The sequence below is a fragment of the Gastrolobium bilobum genome, unplaced genomic scaffold (genome assembly GCF_033153095.1).
Source record: "Gastrolobium bilobum isolate Gb01-03AN ecotype WA unplaced genomic scaffold, APGP_CSIRO_Gbil_v1 utg19911, whole genome shotgun sequence".
Classification (NCBI taxonomy): Eukaryota; Viridiplantae; Streptophyta; class Magnoliopsida; order Fabales; family Fabaceae; genus Gastrolobium; species Gastrolobium bilobum.
In genome coordinates, this window is record NW_026898798.1 from 11,445 (window position 1) to 29,702 (window position 18,258).

Here is an 18,258-nt window from a genome sequence, read left to right on the forward strand (position 1 = left end):
CCAACGATGGAAAAAAGAGGAAAATTGCAAATGGTCACTGCATCCATTCAGTTTCTGTAGGAAATCAGTATTTGTCAGCCTTAAGTCTCAACTATATATTTAGATATTTCTTCGCTCAATTTTATCAAATAAAGAAATTTACGTACAAAAGGTAATTATTTAGCTGCTTCAGGACCATTCCATAATGTTACACATAATATTTATAAAGATGATATAAACTGGCTTTACCATCATGAATATGACTACTTATTTCAGCTGCAATTCTTGATCTTGGTAGCTAGCTATTTCGTGGTAATTACCAATCCTAGAATAGTTCTGGTTAATCAGGTGGTTAGTGCATCCGGAAGAGAATTGGATGATCCAAGAATTTTACCACCAACATCAGGAAAGGTCTCATAGTCTGGAAGTGCATGGACTTCTCCATCCCAGCTGACATGAACTGGATACTGCATCAAATGTCCCCTCATCTCCTTACCTTCCTCAGACACGTATGCATCCCAGTTTTGTCTGGCTATATTGTTGACATATCTAACACATTCTAGGCTGTGTGGTTCAGCAAAAGTTTCATCAAGACTCTCAAGGTGTTCAGCCCAGAGTGAGTTTCTGTAACCATACACCTACAACAATATAAGTTTTGTTAGAATTGCCAACTACTAAGAAAAAGAAAAGATGAAAATATATAACATGAACCTATTTGCTATTTTAATATTCACGTAATCTGGTTTTTCGCTGCTGAGTCTTCTATGATAGGATGTCACAGGACAGTTATGCTTGAAATGATTTATTTTTGTAAAATGGTGTGCAATCAGGTTTTAGATCCCAAGTTGGGTTGTCTCGGTATTTCTGTCAATCAAATAACTAATTTTGGGTCTGTCATGTGGGCCAGACACATAAATCCATGCTATTTCAACTCAAGTCTCATACACATACACAGATAACGTGAGTCTGATTTTCCTTGCCATGGATTCTCACCAGCAAGGAACCTTGACCTGATCTCTTTTTTACTTGACATCCAAGCATAATAACTAGAGTTTTACATGGAAATATAACTAAACTTATCATTTGGAGTATTAGAAGTTCCACATTTGGATGAATATACATGTACTTTTTTAATTTAAATATTGAAAAAGTCTTCTAGTTCAGCAGAAAAAAAAAACGAACCTATTTTTCCTTAAAATAAATAAGGGGAAATAATAATGAAAACAATTCCATAAATTTTTAGATTCGCTCTGTCTATAAGATGACGTACTTATGCTTATAAGTTCAAACTTCTTTTGTAGCATCTAGAACAACAATATTTGATGCTTCAGACACCGGTGGAAATGGTAAACAGTTCTCAAGTGAACTTGTCAACCTTTTACTTTGATTGATTGCTCCTAAGAGGTTTCTCAGCTGCTTGATGCATTTTCTTCAAGCAGCATCAGAACCATTCGATACAAATGATTTCCAATTTCCCTTATAATAACATCACTCCTTTGATAACAAAAGCATTCATCCAAACCAAAGGTAAGTAAGTCAAGTTGAAGTACACATAGCCGCTACCAGTAAGGCACAAAGATGTGAAGCAAAACTGGGGATGAAAATGTAAGAGGGTGTTTGGCTTGTTAAGTTTTTCTTAATAATTACAAAATTGTAACACTCTTTACATTTCGTTCCTGTTTTCAAAATTTTGTGAATTTCTTCGTAATGGTCCCAAAATTTTGTTCATTAGCAAAAATTTGATAACAAAAAACAGAGTCAATATAATGTAGTATTTTTATAATTATTAATAAAATCATAGTAACCGGAAAAGAAAAGTAAAATCAGATCAAACAACCCTAATCTTGTGATATATCTAAATGTAGAAAAGTAAATTCTTTCAAGCTGTTTCTGATAATCCATAGCGAAGAAGGAATGAGGATTATATATTCACTTTTATACCAGACTAATGTGCTCTTATACCAATAATGACGTTCTAGCCCCTCAACCAACCCAACGGGAGTTTCTAACCTGGCCATGAGGATGAGAATTCTTTTCTTTCCATGTATACTTTGGCTGATAAGCACCAATAGCTATTTCTGTGTCTCTTGAACCATCCAAGGATCTCTGGTTAATATTTGCAGATCCCATGATTACGTATTCATCATCAACTATCATTCCTTTTGCATGAACATAAATCATAAAACGTCTGAATTTTTGAACTGATACCTGGTGAAAGAAAGGAGGAAAATAATAATAAGAATCATAAATTTGATGCAATGGAAATTTGAGCCCTACTATTCTAGTGAATTACAATCTAAACAAACTTCTTAATATTAGCACACAAACTAACTGATTACTTCACAAAATTAGGGGTGTTTGCATATTAATTTGAATTGGTTTTGAGGGATCGATCCAATCAATTTTATTATGATATCATACCATCGATTTGGTTCAAAATGTAAATAATTCCATTTTATTAGAATTCTTTTAATATAAAAATTCATTAAAATATAAAAATATAAAATAATTAAAATACATGAAATATAACCGAATCAATTGGCTCAATTAGGATTTCTATAAAATAAAAATGAGTTAAGAGAACACTAGTAGAACATTACATTTTTCGTTTCTTCCTTCCTGTTGCTTTGTTCTTTAGTTATTAAAGGTTAAAGAATTTGATCAAGACAGATCATCAAACAATGTTTTATCAATTTAACTTACTCTATAAGCTTGAAATCTTGGTTATCTCTATTCTTGTACAAGGTATCTTTATTTAACTTTTACCCGTAGGCCAGACTGACATACGACATGGAATACAAGACTTTGATCCATTCTTTCTTACAAGATGGGAAGGAGCAATTGCCCTCTACCTATCATATATGAATGTAACTGGATTTGGCTACGAAGGAGGGTGGGAAGGAAGGGAAGATAAAAGGGAGGGAAAGGTATGGGAGAAGGCATCCAGAAATTGAGTGAATTGAAGATTTTGGGGTCCTTTGGGCATGGAGGTTAGCAGACCCCAGACCCTCAGGGGTCTGCGGGAGTTTCCATCTTCTTCTTCACAGGCTAGACTCTGTGTGTTTCTTTCTCGGTAATACAACTTCCTATCTAATATATTTCATAATTGCAGCTTCTTTGTCAATTTAGTACTATTTGCCTTTAAATTATCATTTCCAACACGAGGTCATACATCTTTTGCAAAATTGAAGGCAAAATAAAGATTAAACCTGAAATTCCATCGTAAATCACTAGCAAGGTTTCTTTTGCTTTTTGAGCCCAGACCTCAGTATTCGGGGTACACAAAGTAAAACCAGCTCAAAATTGATAATGCAAGCTGCTTTATTTTAAAGTCCAGATTGCTAGTATTGCAATTACCAGCCAAAATTCAAGTGAATTTGTAGAATGCAAATGCAGTATCAACTATTTTGGTGAAAGCAAACTCAGACACAAATTAAGTGTTTTTGCTTCATACATTATTCTAAATCCATCACGAAATTCAATGTTCATAATTGCATGCAACGCAAACATTTTGCTAATAATACAGAAGAGTAGTTTAGCATACCAAAGCACGGTTTTCCGCTGGATGAGTTGGTGTTAATGGACATTCTGAGGATTGAGGTTCGCGCTTTCCAAGACAGTAAAAATTGAGATAATCTTGCGGATGATCGGAAAGACCACTCTTTTTAAGCGCATCGGCAACAATTCTGTACATCATAGACATTGTCTGTCCCTGTAGTCATTCAAATTTCAGATAATAATAGTTACCTTAAATCGTATCCAATTGTTGGAAATATCACATCCCAAATCCACCTTTGCACTTATGATTTATGAATTGTGAGTTCATTATATCCAGCCACTTGAAGAGGAAAGGAAATGAACAGCATACTTATTCCTTGGGGGAGGGATTCCTTAGTCACAAAAAAACAAGATGAAAAAATTGCACATATCTTCTACTATTTTTTATACAATGATTGAGTTCCAGGTTAATGTCAAACTGTAAATTTCATTATCCTTGCTAGAAAGTGGAACCTATAAATCCACTCCAAATTCAAGATCAAGAATCATACAGAGTGACAACCATTCCTGTGGAGAAAGATCCATTGATGGGTGATAACAAGTATCTTAATAAACATGCACAACATTTTCATAACTATCCAACCTAGAAACACATTAAAAATACTGCAATTGCTAACCTGCAAAATTTAGCAAGGGAAAAAGACTGGAAATTGGTCTTACCTGCCAGAACAAAATTTCTTGAACAGAAGCACTAGTGGGAACCCCCTCTGGCCACATTGGAATAACTATATACACAGAAAAACGTTCATTTGCACTGATTTTGCTGGCGATTTTTAAAGCCAATTCCATGGGAACCAAGTGATTTGCACCTGTTGAAGATAAGAAATCATTAAAAATAAAATAAAAATGGCCATGTATATATGTTTGTAAACAAAAACAGCACTGATAAAATTAATTAAATGACAAATGCAATTGAAAACATTGGATCAAGAGACAAAGCGAAGAAATGATAATTTAGAATTGCTATGACACTATAAATCAGATAGGAAAATTTGGACTATGGATTCTTCTAATGTGTCTTACGTAATTTATATCTTCAGGATCGAGAAGAATAATTCCGGTGAAATTTCATGAGATCAGAGAAAGAAACCAAAGGTAGATAGAACAACATCAATAAAGCCTTTTTGATAAGTTATAAAGATCACATATATACCTGCACCTTTGTGTGAAGGCCAATGATACGAGGATCCCAAAAAATACTGATTCTCAATATATATGAAGCGTTGAGCTGATCTTATTGCTTTTACATAAGCCGCATGAATACTTTTATCTACTTTCAAATTTTTTCCACAGAAAAGATTCTACAAAAAATCAGCACTGTAAGTTGACTGCTAAGACTACTTTATTTCAATATCACTTGAAAGCACGCTGAAAAGCAAAGGTAATAAAAAATTGGTTGTGGAAACTTATAATATAATTAGGTCTTCAAAGCACAAGTGGACATCATATACAACCATGTTCTCACCTGAGCCTTAGCTTCCCGAACATCCTTTGGAAAACCTTTCACAGATCCTGAATCTATTGACCGAAATACCTGTATTTAATGCTTGTTCATAATTTTCATTGGATTAATATATTGCCGATTTTTATCAACTTATTTTTTCCATACCTGCACATGCCAACTCTCAGGATCATCCTCATTAGTTACACGAACAGCTCTATCACCTTCAGGATCAGAAGATGGAGTGAGAATCCATGAAATTCGTTCTAGGCTTAGCAAAGGATCATCATGCCAACTTGTCACCTTTTTGAGCCTGAAATCACGCCATTTTTTGGCTTTCTTCCATCTCTGCTCAAAATTGGTCAATATGTCATATGCAGCTGGACCCTCGACTTTGCAATGCAAGTCATGCCATGGCTCCCTTGGCCCATGCGAATTTGACTGTATCATAAAGAACACAATTTCAATAGACCACCAACTAAGTTTCTGAAATCTAAAAGATAAACAATCTTAAGACGGAACCTCGTCCTCCTCAAGTCCTTAAGCTCATCAGACATGATAATTCAATTATATTTTTCTTTTTATTTTATGAAGAAACTTCTCATCTAGAATGGGGTTCTTGGAATAAAAAATTAAGACTGTTTTAGCAAACCTCCCAACTTGTGCAAAGGAATGCATTTCTTTTTGCTTATGCACACATGACACTGAAATATAGAAAAATAAAAAAATGATTCATGCTAAATAAGTTATAATTCCCACTTTTAATGTTGCTTCCATTTCAGCCCACCACAAATAAGACTTCTACGGTAATTAATTGCACAACAATTACTTACTGGGAATGTAGGATTATGAAAATCATTTTTAAAGACAGTATCTAGATCATCAAAAAGCCGATGGTCAGGAGTATCATATCTGCCATCACAGAGATCCAAGCCACCAATAAAAGCAGTTATTTTCCGATTATTCCCAGATGCTTGAGTGTCTACGAGCACACACTTCTGATGATGCGTAAAAAGGGTCCCCACAACCTGGACCAAAAGTTTCGATCAAATTCGAACTGTTTTCAGTTTTTAATCAAAAAGAAAAGCACACTAGTAGAATTTATTTATGACAATGAATGTGAAGACTTCCAATAATGAAATAATCATGTTTGGGTAATGCAGCAATAAAATTGTTAAAAAACAATACTGAGAATATAACATCTGTGCTTTTATTAAAATTACTCCTCTTCAATGAGGATATATATATACAAGTGGGTATAACAATATAACCCAATAATAGGAAACTAACAATTTTATCCTAAGAATATCAACTACCAGATTTCATTCTAGAAGATTATACAACAATATTTTAAATTCAAACTATCCTTTTAACACTCCCCCTCAAGTTGGTGCATGGATATCTATCATGCCCAACTTGTCAATCATTTCTTCAAAGACTCTTCCTGATACAGCTTTGGTCAACACATCTGCCAGTTGATCTTCAGACTTCACAAAAGGAGTTTGTACAATTTTTTCATCCAGCTTTTCTTTAATGAAGTGTCTATCTACTTCAACATGTTTGGTCCTGTCATGCTGAACTGGATTATGAGCAATTTCTATTGCAGCTTTGTTATCACAGTACAGGTTCATAGGTTGACCATATCTAATTCCCAGATCATTTAAGATGCTTTTAATCCACAATAGTTCACAAATTCCATATGCCATACCTCTGAATTCTGCCTCAGCACTTGATCTTGCTACTACCTTTTGTTTCTTGCTTCTCCATGTGACCAGATTCCCTTCGACAAAGGTAAAGTAACCTGAAGTTGATTGCCTTGTAGTTTTATCTCCTGCCCAGTCTGAGTCACTATATCCATCTACACCAGCTTCATTATTCTTAGAGTACAGAAGACCTTTTCCTGGTGAACCTTTGAGATATCTAAGGATGCGATACACTGCATTCATATGTTGTTCACTAGGAGAGTGCATGAACCTACTTACAATGCTAACAGAATACGCAATGTCAGGTCTAGTATGAGATAAATAGATTAATTTTCCAACTAACCTTTGATATCTGTTTTTATCGGTTTCAACTTGACTTGGATAGATTGCTAGAGAGTGATTCATTTCAATTGGAGTATCTGCAGGCTTGCAAGCTAACATCCCTGTTTCGGCTAAGAGGTCTAGAATATACTTCCTTTGTGACAAAAATATGCCTTGTCTGGATCTTGTAACTTCTATTCCGAGGAAGTATTTCAATTGGCCTAGGTCCTTCATTTCGAATTCAGCAGCTAGCTTATTTTCAAGTAATTTTATTTCTTCTACATCATCACCTGTTAGCACCATATCATCTACATAAACAATGAGAATGGCTACCTTTCCATTATTATGTTTTATGAACAGTGTATGATCTGAGTTGCTTTGCTTGTACCCAAACTTTTTCATTGCTACTGTGAATCTACCAAACCATGCCCTTGGAGATTGCTTAAGGCCATACAAGGCTTTGTTTAGTTTGCAAACTTTATTCTCTGGTGCTATCGTGATTCCTGGTGGAGCTTCCATGTAGACTTCTTCTTCTAAATCTCCATTCAAGAAGGCATTCTTGACATCAAGTTGTTTTAGAGGCCAATCTCTGTTTACTGCTATGGAGATAAGGATTCGGATTGTGTTGAGCTTGGCTACCGGAGCAAATGTGTCTTGATAGTCCACACCATATTTCTGTGTGTATCCTTTGGCCACAAGTCTCGCTTTATATCTGTCAATCTTTCCTTCTGCCGTAAGCTTTACAGTGTATACCCATTTGCATCCAATCGTTTTCTTGCCTTTAGGTAAGGGAGTAAAATGCCAAGTCTTATTTTTGTGGAGAGCTTCCATCTCGGCCTCCATTGCTTTTTTCCATCTAGGATCTTCTAATGCTTCCTGCACACTACTAGGAATGGATACATTGGATAATTGATCAACTGTTAGAGCATATGATTCGGATAATCTGTGGGAAGATACATAGTTACCAATGGGGTATTTCATTTTTGAATTCAGGTTTGGTTCATATACTGCCTTTGGTATACCTTTATTTTGTCTTTGGGATTTTCTGATTATTGGAGCAGGTGTAGAAATAGGTTCAGAACATACCTCATTTATGGGTTCAAGATTCATTTCAGGTCTGTCCACAGCAAGTGATTCGGCTATGTCTTGAGTTTCATCTGGTTGTAGAGGACTTTCATTTTCGGGAGTCACTTCAGAGTTTTCATGAGAAGGAGGTGGATTTATGGTGCTGTTTGGAGAAGGCAGTGTAGTAGGGATACTATTGTGAGACAACCAGAATTCTTCTACATTAAGTGGAGTCTCCCCCTTAGAAGAAGGAGGGGTGTTGTCTCCCCCTGAATAATAAGCTTCGGATTCTCTAAAGGAGACTTCAAGGGTGACATACATTTTTTGAGTGGTGGGATCAAAGCAACGATATCCTTTTTGAAGGTCAGAGTAGCCGACAAAAATGCATTTTCTAGCACAAGGATCAAGTTTAGTTCGAAGAGGCTTAGGAATATGGACATATGTAGTACAACCAAAGATTCTAGGTTCGAGATTCACTTTATGAGGGATAGAAAAAAAGGTTTCAAGTTTCTGTTGAGGTGTCAGGAAATTTAGTGCACTAGAGGGAGTGTGATTAATTAAAAATGCAGCGGATAACAGGGCTTCTCCCCAATAGGAGGATGGGACTTTCATGTCAAATAAAGAGGCTCTGACAATTTGTAAGAGGTGTCTATTTTTTCGCTCAGCCAGTCCATTTTGTTGAGGTGTGTAGGTACAAGAAGTCTGGTGTTTTATGCCAATAGAGTTTAGAAAGTCAGAAAATGGTCCATTTTTATACTCAAGGCCATTGTCTGATTGGAGAATTTGAATAGAACTATTAAATTGCGTTTTTATCATGCTGTGAAAACGTTTAAAAGCAGGAAAAACTTCATTTTTATGTTTAAGCAATGATATCCACACCATTCGGGTACATTCATCAATGAAGGAAACATAATAGTAAGAGTGAGAAAAAGAGGGGACCTTGGCAGGGCCCCAAACATCTGAATGGACAACTTGAAAGGGGATGCTACTTTTATTCAAACTAGGATAAAAGGGGATGCGATGGCTTTTTGCCATTTCACAAGTAGAACATTGAAATTCAGAGGGATTACAACTGGAAAATAAATGGGGAAGCAATTTATTTAAATAACCGAAAGAAAGATGGCCGAGTCTTCTATGCCAAAGCCACACAGCTGATGAATCTCGAGTGGTGTTGGTAGTAGAAGCTCGTCCAGGGGCAGCATCCGAGAGGTCCAGAAAATAGAGGTTGCCTTGCCTAACTCCATAACCAAGAATCACATTGCTCTGGACGTCCTGAAAGATACAGAAAGTTGGGCAAAAAATTACATTGCAATTCAGGTCAGATGTCAAGCGACTGACTGAAATTAAATTGAAGTCAAGAGTGGGGACAACAAGAACAGAATTAAGGGTCAGAGTAGGAGAAAGAATAAGAGTGCCTTGACCAGTAACAGGGGCAGAGCTACCATTAGCAGTAGTAATATTTGTCTTGGTACAAGGAAAGCAATGGGTTAGGGAAGATGCATCACAAATCATATGGTCAGATGCGCCAGTATCAATAATCCATGAAGAATTCCGAGAGTGAGCAGAGAAAACAAGAGATTTACCTAAAATGCCTTCATAAACAATATTAGCACGAGGAGAAGGAGAAATGTCACCGGTAGATGATGACTGCTGCGCTGTGAGGGGTGCTTTCCGGCGAGGGCGCTTGGTAAAATCCCACCATTCGGGGTATCCAACGAGTTCATAACATCGGGATTTAGAGTGCCCAGATTCACCACAGTGGGTACAAATGAACGGTTTGCCAGACGGAGCCTCTTTTGGTGGGGGACCATCCTTGCGAGGTTTCTGTGGAAAGGAAACAGAGGAAGAACGAGAAGCACGGGAGAGCATGGCAGAAGATTCGGTTGAATGTGGACGGCCCATGGTGACACGCTGCTGGTGTTCGCGTCTGACATACGCGTAGGTACTCTCAAGATCCATCTTTGGGTCTTTGCGAAGGATTTCACCCCGTACCTGATCATAATCAGAATCCAAACCAGAGAGGAAAATATGAACTCTTAACCGAGCCATGGAGGTGTGAGTTTGGAGCACATCAGCCACGGTGGTTGAAGGAGATGACATTCGGTGGTCTATCTCCTGGAAAATCGAAAGAAGCTCGTTGTAATAGACCGGAAGAGGGCGTCCATGCTGTTTTGTTGAGAAGGAGCGTTGATTGAGATCAAAGAGACATGTTTCGTCTGACCCATCGTAGAACGTCCGTTTGGCTGCTTCCCAGATATCGTGTGCACTCTCAAGGCGGATGAACCGCTGCATTAATGGAGGAGTCATGGCATCAATGAGCCAGCTCTTCACTCGCTTGTTCTCAGTCACCCAGACGTCGTGTGAGGCATCACCGGGCAGAGGCTTCGTCGTCGTTCCATCAAGATAACCGGATTTATTTCTTGCCCCAATTCTCATATCCATCAACTGAGACCAAAGGGGATAATTTGTGTCATCAAGGACCACCGTGATAGGGAAGGAAGCACTGTCTTGATGGATTACAATATTGGAGGAAGATAATGGATTTGTGTTTGGTTGGGGTTCAGCATCGTGCTCTGCATCAATCTCAGAGTTAGGGTTCTCCATTGGGAAAAAAGAAGAAATTGGGTAAGGCGGATGCGGGTTCGGGTCAGAAAAGAAAAAAGGTGATATGATACGGGTAAGGCTTATACGGGGAAGGGAGGGACAGATACGGAAGAAAAAAAAATTGGGTCTGGTATGGGGTAAAAAAAATGAGAGTTTTAAGAACAATTCCCAGGATCAGAACGAACCTGATACCATGTTAAAAAACAATACTGAGAATATAACATCTGTGCTTTTATTAAAATTACTCCTCTTCAATGAGGATATATATATACAAGTGGGTATAACAATATAACCCAATAATAGGAAACTAACAATTTTATCCTAAGAATATCAACTACCAGATTTCATTCTAGAAGATTATACAACAATATTTTAAATTCAAACTATCCTTTTAACAAAAATAAAAAAAAATTATCTAACAAAATTTTATATTCAAGCACAGGAATTACATGCCTGTTGCTTGAAAATACTGAGCTTATTGCTTGCATAACGTGGGGCAAGCACACAGTGAACAGTGGAGTGTTTAAAATACTTTTTAGTTTCTTCATCGTGAGTCTGCATGACACCTTCCTGCAATCAAGCAAATCAATTATTATAATCCACACTAATTATAAACCTCGGTTGAGCAGAAGTACAAAATTGGCATGCACCTATATATATCTAAAATAATCCACAATGATTACATCCATTAAAACTAACATTTTATGAACCTTAAAAGCCTAGCAAGTAGCATCTCATTACTGAAGGTTACAGCAATAGTCCTGAAGAAAGTTCATGCAAATCCATTCATGAAGAATATATATATCACAACTTCCTTTTATTCCAACACCGTCCCAATTTTCTCCTTAAATCAGACTTTTCCCTTTCAACAATTCACGGAATGAAAGCAATATAAATAAAAAATCAATAAAAATCATGTTTAATTTACTACTCATCAGGATGATAAGAATTACTGTTTTCAAAAGAAATTTGTCATGCGACGTTTTGTCATCCCAAATCAGCATAACCACGCGGACCCCTTCTTGTGACTTGTATTTCAACAACTCTCCAAGCGAAAGCTCTCCACCAGAGGGCAAGGGTTTTGTTGGCTCTCTAATAAGCTTTATTGGGTGGTAAAGTGACCACCCTATAATATATATAAGGTGGTGAGCCTCCAAAATCGCATGGCATATCTCCTCCCAACATTTACCATGCTGAAATACCTTTCCACCATCAAGTAGAATCTCAGGTAGCTTATCATCATCCGGTACATGTGCATCTTGATACAGAGTCACAGCCCCACCTTTTCGGAGAGGAAAATATGTATTAGGAACTCCCAGATAATCGTTGTCATCTGACTCAGAATCTGATGAAGGGTTGATGATTCCAACTGGCCTAAAGTGAACAGAGATATGCAACTCAGGATAAGGTTTTAAGCAGCTTGCATACTGGGCAATGATTGGAAACCAATCATTGATAATGTTTCCGGAGAGAATCTTGTGAACAGGTATCTCAACCACTCCGATGAGTTGAGCTCCAAGAACATCATTGTCCTTGACATGGAACTCCACTTTGTGAACAGGGTGAGCAACTGGGACAACAAAATGCTCATCCCACAAAGGGTTCTCGCAATTGGAAATGACTCTAGTTTGAGCTACGGTAGCCCCAGCGAGACAAACAGAGACATAAGGATCACTGGTTATCATTTTGTGTTTCCCAGAGTGTGTCTTGAGCCCTTTCATAAATGGCGGGGAGCAACGGTTCCCCATAGTGAAACATTTTCGCACCGCTTCGGTTGAAAAATCCAAATTGGGAAGAGACTTTGCTTCTAATATCCACAGATCCAAGTCGCCGTGTAAGAAAACCGGTTCTTTAGTAGTGCCATCAGATTCAGAGACCTTGGATGGAGACCGAGACCGAGATCGAGATCGACGCTTCGGGTGAAGAACGTGACCTTCACTATCACTATCCATGGATGAGAATGAGATCAGATCTATCTCTGTTTAATGGTCTATTGCTCATTCTTCTTATCAATAATATTCTCCATAAACCGATCCAATCCAAAGCAACAAACATCCTCCACTCAAATCTAAACCTGATTTTTTGAATTAATTAATTAATCAGATTCTATTAAATTAGTAGCGTAGGAATCGAATTGAATTGGAGCTCTGAGAAAGAAAGAGAGAGAGAGAGAGAGAGAGAGAAAGCATTTTGAAGGAAATGAGAATTACGTACCGTGATGTGATCAGAAATGGAGAATGGTGAGCCAGCAGCCGAAAATGGCGGGAAACCATTAGTTTTTGCATGCGTTGCACGCAACGTCCTCTAACTCTCTGGCGCCAAACCCATATTTCAATTTCTAGTTATACTTTTTTTGGTATCTCATCGCATTCCAGTATGTCCGCAAGCAATATTCTTCGTTTCTGAATGGCCAAGTTTATAATATCATCATACAAATCATAGATAAACTTGGCAAATTATCGCACAATAAATAAATAAATTGTGTGTAAAAATAAATAAATAAATAAATTTATTAACTTGTTCGGAGTTCTCTATTATGCAACTTCCATATTTTTTACAATAAATTCCATTTCTTTTTTAAGGAAAATCTCAAATAATTAAATTGACGCATATGAACTGAACAAATGAGGTAAAAGTATGTGTTCAATTTTTTTCAATACCATCTTTAAAAAAAATTTAAAACTTTTATCTTGGATCCATTCCAAATTCCGAATTAATTCATAAAGAACCTATGAGATTATCATGAAAAGAAATCCAAAATAATAATAATAGCAAGAAGGAACGGAAAACGCTTAGAAGGACACTCCCCACCCAGCAATTTCTTAGAAAGAATTTTAGTATGATTGCTTATTACTGTTACAATTCTTTTGTTTATCAACAATATATGACTCATGCGATAACAAATGCACGAAATTCACGCATAATGTTGAAAATGAACGATACCATGTATAAACTTTTTCCATTGCTAAGTTATCAACGGAAGTTTAATTAGTAGATACCTTCTATAATGATAATTAAGGGCCCGTTTGGATGGGCTTTTAAAAAAAGGTACTTTTTATGAGTTGCTTTTTTTAAAAGAATTTTTTTTAAAAGTCAATGTTATTTTGTGTTTGGATGCAATATTAGAAAAGTACTTTTAAGTAAAAATATTATTTGGATGTTAAAATAAAAAAGCACTTCTTAAATTAAAATTACTATTGTGCCCTTTTTTCTCCATTCCTCTTGTGCATTCTGATGTGGGAAGCTTCCCAAGCTAAAATCTCATATTCTCAAATCTTCTTTCTTTTCATCTCAGATTCTCAAATGTTTTTAAAATACTTCTATTTAATTTATTTATTTTCAGAAGATGATGTGATTTTGTTGAGAGTTTTTCATCGGTGTTCAAATGGAGGAGCAACAATTGGGGGTTTCAAGGTCGTCTCGCTCATGAAGAACAAGGACGACGAGGTCGCAATGTTTCTGTGAGGAACCGCGAGAAGGAGCGTAACGATCTTCTGCTGCACGCTTTCAAGGAAGAGTTCAATGTTAGATATGAACAAGCAAAAGTACCTTGTTTCGTTTTCAAGGTTGCGGGATGTGGTTTGATTAATTTAGCATGATTCTGTGTTGTAGTTTTAGGTTGATGAAGTAAAAAACTGTAAAAGTGGTTGTGTTGTTTGTACAGTGTGCCATTGCTGTTGGGTTTATGTTTGTCACCATGGGAAACAAAGGAGAAGCGAACGAAGACGTCAAAGGAACAGGGAAGAGAAAATTGCTTTTGGCTTCTCCTTCTTTAAGAAGTTAGAAATTGTAGCTTTTCAAAAAAGTAAAATTTTAACTTTTTGACTAGCTTTTGCTTTTTTTAAAAGCTGCTATCCAAACATTAAAAAAAAAGTTAAAAAGCACTTTTTTCTTAAAAAAAAGCAGCTTTTAGGGATAGAAAAGCCAATCCAAACATGCACTAAGTTGGCTTGCTTCCCGTATATGCATACTTCTCAAACTTATAAACAACTTCAATTCTCAAAATGTGAAATAAGGATTTAAGCAACGATAAATAACATATAGTGGGCAGTAGGAAAGCAAACAAAAAAATAAGACATGGGTGCAGCACTAGGCACTAGGCGGCTTAGGGTCCATAGAAACGATTACCTTGCCAAATGACTTTGAATGCAAATTCACAACCATACATTATTCCGTCCGTCACAACGAGAAAAAAAAAGGAAGGAGGAAAAGAGAGAGAGAGAGAGAGAGAGAGAGAGAGAGAGAGAGAGAGAGAGCCACATGAAATTCATAGTACAACCATGTTTAATAAAACCAGGCGGCAGCCAGTACAAGCTTTTCATACTACATCCAACTGAAAAATGATTTGATATACAAAGGATTCAATTTTTCAACACAATGGCAAGGAAAAGCAATCATCTTGGAATGCCATTAGAAACTTCAATACAAGCCGCCTGCATGTCTCAGACCACTATTAGTATCTTCCCTGCAGAAAACAACAAAAACAAGTCATATCTTGCATTGATTTGACAGTTTTATGGATAACATAGGTATCGACTCATCAATAACAGTTTCACCGAAGTTTAAAATATTGAGCTAGATATTATAAAACAAGACAAGCATTAGTTTTTGTAAAAACTGTTCTCAGTTCTGACGGGTATGAACCAGAAACAGAAACTTGAACATTTCTCCCTCTTGGGTCTACCATACCTCTCCAGTAAAATTTCCCTGGCCAGGAGGCGGATATCCTTGTTGGGACTCCGTCTTTTCTTTGGCAGGAAAATTCCGCTGCTCAGCCTGTTCAAATTCCTCCATATATGATGGTTTGAAGTCCTTCATATACGATGGGGTAAAAGTATCACCACCCAACGCCCCAGAAGCACCTTGCCCAGACACAGGATCCCTTCTTTCTCCTTGTCCTGGTCGTCCAAAGTTCTGTTGTGGCACATAATTTCTTCTTTCTCCTTGCCCTGGTGGTCCAAAGCTCTGCTGCTGAGCATATTGTGGTGAAGGAGGCCTATAATTTTGCTGTGAAGCAGAACCATGAGTTTGCTGTTGTGGATGATAATTTTGTGGTGCTGGACCAAAGTTCTGCTGAGGTGGATAGTTTTGTGATGGTTGGCCAAAGTTCTGTTGGGGTGGATAATTCTGCGATCCTTGACCATAGTTCCGTGGGGGTGGATAATTTGGCGATGCTTGACCATAGTTCTGATGGGGTGGATAATTCTGCGATGCTTGATCATAGTTCTGTTTGGGTGGATAATTTTGTGAAGGCCCATAGTTCCTTCCATCCCCTGGCATGGAACCCTGATTATTGTAAGAGGGATTCCCTTGAGGGCTTGACATCGGGTTTTCTTGCCTATTATATTGGCCAGGACTCCTATTCCTGTCTCGTCTTCCTTGATTTCTCCCATACTGTACGGGAGGAGGGCGAGGGATAATTGTTCCATTAATATACTGATCTCCTATTTATCACACATCAAAAATTGTTTTCAGATATCTCCTCACAATCAAAAGGTAGCTCGATATTAAAGTACTCATATAATAGCTTACATTGAAATCGAACTAGTAATGAATTGGTCCAATCAGCGTCTTGTAGCACTGAGTAAATTAAAATAAAAAGCAAAAAAATTACCTCCATATTGCTTATTCACTGGATCGAGATAGGAATCAGGTAGCACAAAAACGACTCCAGGAACCTCTGTTAAGAAGCAAGTAATCAAATATCATTTTCAATTCTCTCCAATCGGGCAATTAATTCGAGAGTAAGAACAAAATACCTTCAAATTTGTTAGACTCCTCTTCGGTCATGACAGCCTGAAAGCCTGTGTAAAGTGTTGTGCTACAGGCATATATCTTCTTCTTTGCCTCTTCCACACTAAAACCACACATTCAAACACCACTAGTAAGCAAAACATCTTAATAATTTTCCACAAGCTTATTTGTTAGTTAGCGTATGTGTTTGTATTCAAAACAGCTTATAATCAAGATGAAAATGAAAAATCCTCAGAACCTGATTTTGAGACCCTTGGCACAAGTCTCCTCGTACACGCGAACCATCTCTTCGGGGGAGGGCTTGTTATCCTTGGGGAAGTCCATCACGAACAACCAGTGGTTGTAGTCGCAGCCCTCGAAGAGGATCGTATCGTTACCAATCTCCTCCGGGATGTTGCTCTGTGAGAATCGAGTAGATAGAAGCGAAATCGAGGATGACCTGAATGAACGAGATTGAACGACAACATTCCGGGATGGCCGAGATGGCGAAACGGTTCCGTTCTTGGGGACAGAAAAAGCCGCCGGGGAAGACGTCGCAGAGAAGGAGCGGTGGACGCCGGAGAGGGCTCTGAGGGTGCGGCGGTGGCGAATTAACGACGACGCCATGGCAGTGATCAGAAGGTGTAGGGTTTTGGAATATTAGGGTTTTAGAGCCTCTTTTATATTAGCCTGAAATTTAAGGACGGTGAAAATGGATAACAATAGCTACATATATAGAATTGTTCGCTCCCGATTGTACCCCTGGGTAATATGCAATAAGGTTTTTTTTTTTTTTTTTTTTCCCCTCAATCTTTCTCTTTTTATATAATTTTTTTAAGACAATTTTTTTCTTACAACTTTTCGTCGTTAGAGTTGATATTTTTTCATTATTAATTTAATTTTGATGTAACAAAATATAAGAAGATATAAAAATAAAAAAATATTATTTTTTTCACTTTAAATATATATTTAATATTATGATTAATGTGATATATATATATATATGATATAAAAAAATTCCCTAATTTCACGAAAAAAAATATTTCAGAGGAACTTAAGATTTACTAAATTTTTTTTGCATAAAATACATATTCTCAATATAGTTATAGTAGTTCAATTATATGTTATTAATTATAATAAAAGTTATTAACTAATTATGAAAATATTTCACATATTTTTTTTTCAAAATGTCATTTATCTTCCATTACTTCTCTTATTTACTTTTGTTACGGGAGAGGATCAATTTATATTGATATAAATTTAATTAACTTTGCATTCATTTTAAGTTGTTGATTTTAATCAACTTACGTGACTAAAAAATTATAACCAGTAGATGCAACTATAATTAATAACCAATTGAGTCATTGACCATCCTTTTTTATATATTTTTTATTTAATTGGGGCCACATCAATTATGATAATATTTTTGAAAAATATTTAGTATCAAATAATATTGTTTATGCATCTAAATTCTATTACTTTAATTTATTTAATTTGTATATACAGATTTATAAAATAATTTATCCTGATTTAAAGAATTTGTTAATGATTTTTTTTTTTCGAATCGATTTCAGCAATTATTCAATTAATCTAATATTTTATTAATTCATTTCACCTAATTTGTATTTACCAAATTCATAAAATAGTTTATTTTTGTTTAGGGTGCTTTTTAATGAATTTTTTTATTAATAAATCTATTAGTTGATCAATCCAATTCAAGTCAAGCTATAAAAAACTAGGGGTGTTCATCAACCGATCCAAATCGATTCAAACCGCGGTGACCGAACCGAAAAACCGATAACCGAAAAAAAATCGTAAATTTTAATTGGATTGGATCGTTTTTTGGATGGGTTG

General features: G+C 36.5%; 2 protein-coding genes across 2 annotated transcripts; both read right to left on the bottom strand.

The window, feature by feature from the left end:
- Positions 1-323: 323 nt before the first annotated feature.
- Positions 324-12,623, bottom strand: LOC133284179 (phospholipase D delta-like). The gene is made up of 10 exons (XM_061481170.1): positions 11,625-12,623; positions 11,125-11,241; positions 5,812-6,006; positions 5,147-5,419; positions 5,003-5,071; positions 4,691-4,838; positions 4,198-4,346; positions 3,524-3,691; positions 1,990-2,187; positions 324-617 (listed from the first exon to the last, which is right to left on the bottom strand). The coding sequence occupies exons 1-10, from the start codon at positions 12,621-12,623 to the stop codon at positions 324-326; spliced, it is 2,610 nt and encodes an 869-aa protein (XP_061337154.1).
- Positions 12,624-14,837: 2,214 nt separating this feature from the next.
- LOC133284204 (multiple organellar RNA editing factor 1, mitochondrial) lies at positions 14,838-17,092 on the bottom strand. Its single transcript, XM_061481192.1, has 5 exons — positions 16,664-17,092; positions 16,431-16,528; positions 16,286-16,351; positions 15,361-16,115; positions 14,838-15,136 (listed from the first exon to the last, which is right to left on the bottom strand). The coding sequence occupies exons 1-5, from the start codon at positions 17,029-17,031 to the stop codon at positions 15,125-15,127; spliced, it is 1,299 nt and encodes a 432-aa protein (XP_061337176.1). The 5' UTR covers positions 17,032-17,092; the 3' UTR covers positions 14,838-15,124.
- Positions 17,093-18,258: the final 1,166 nt, after the last annotated feature.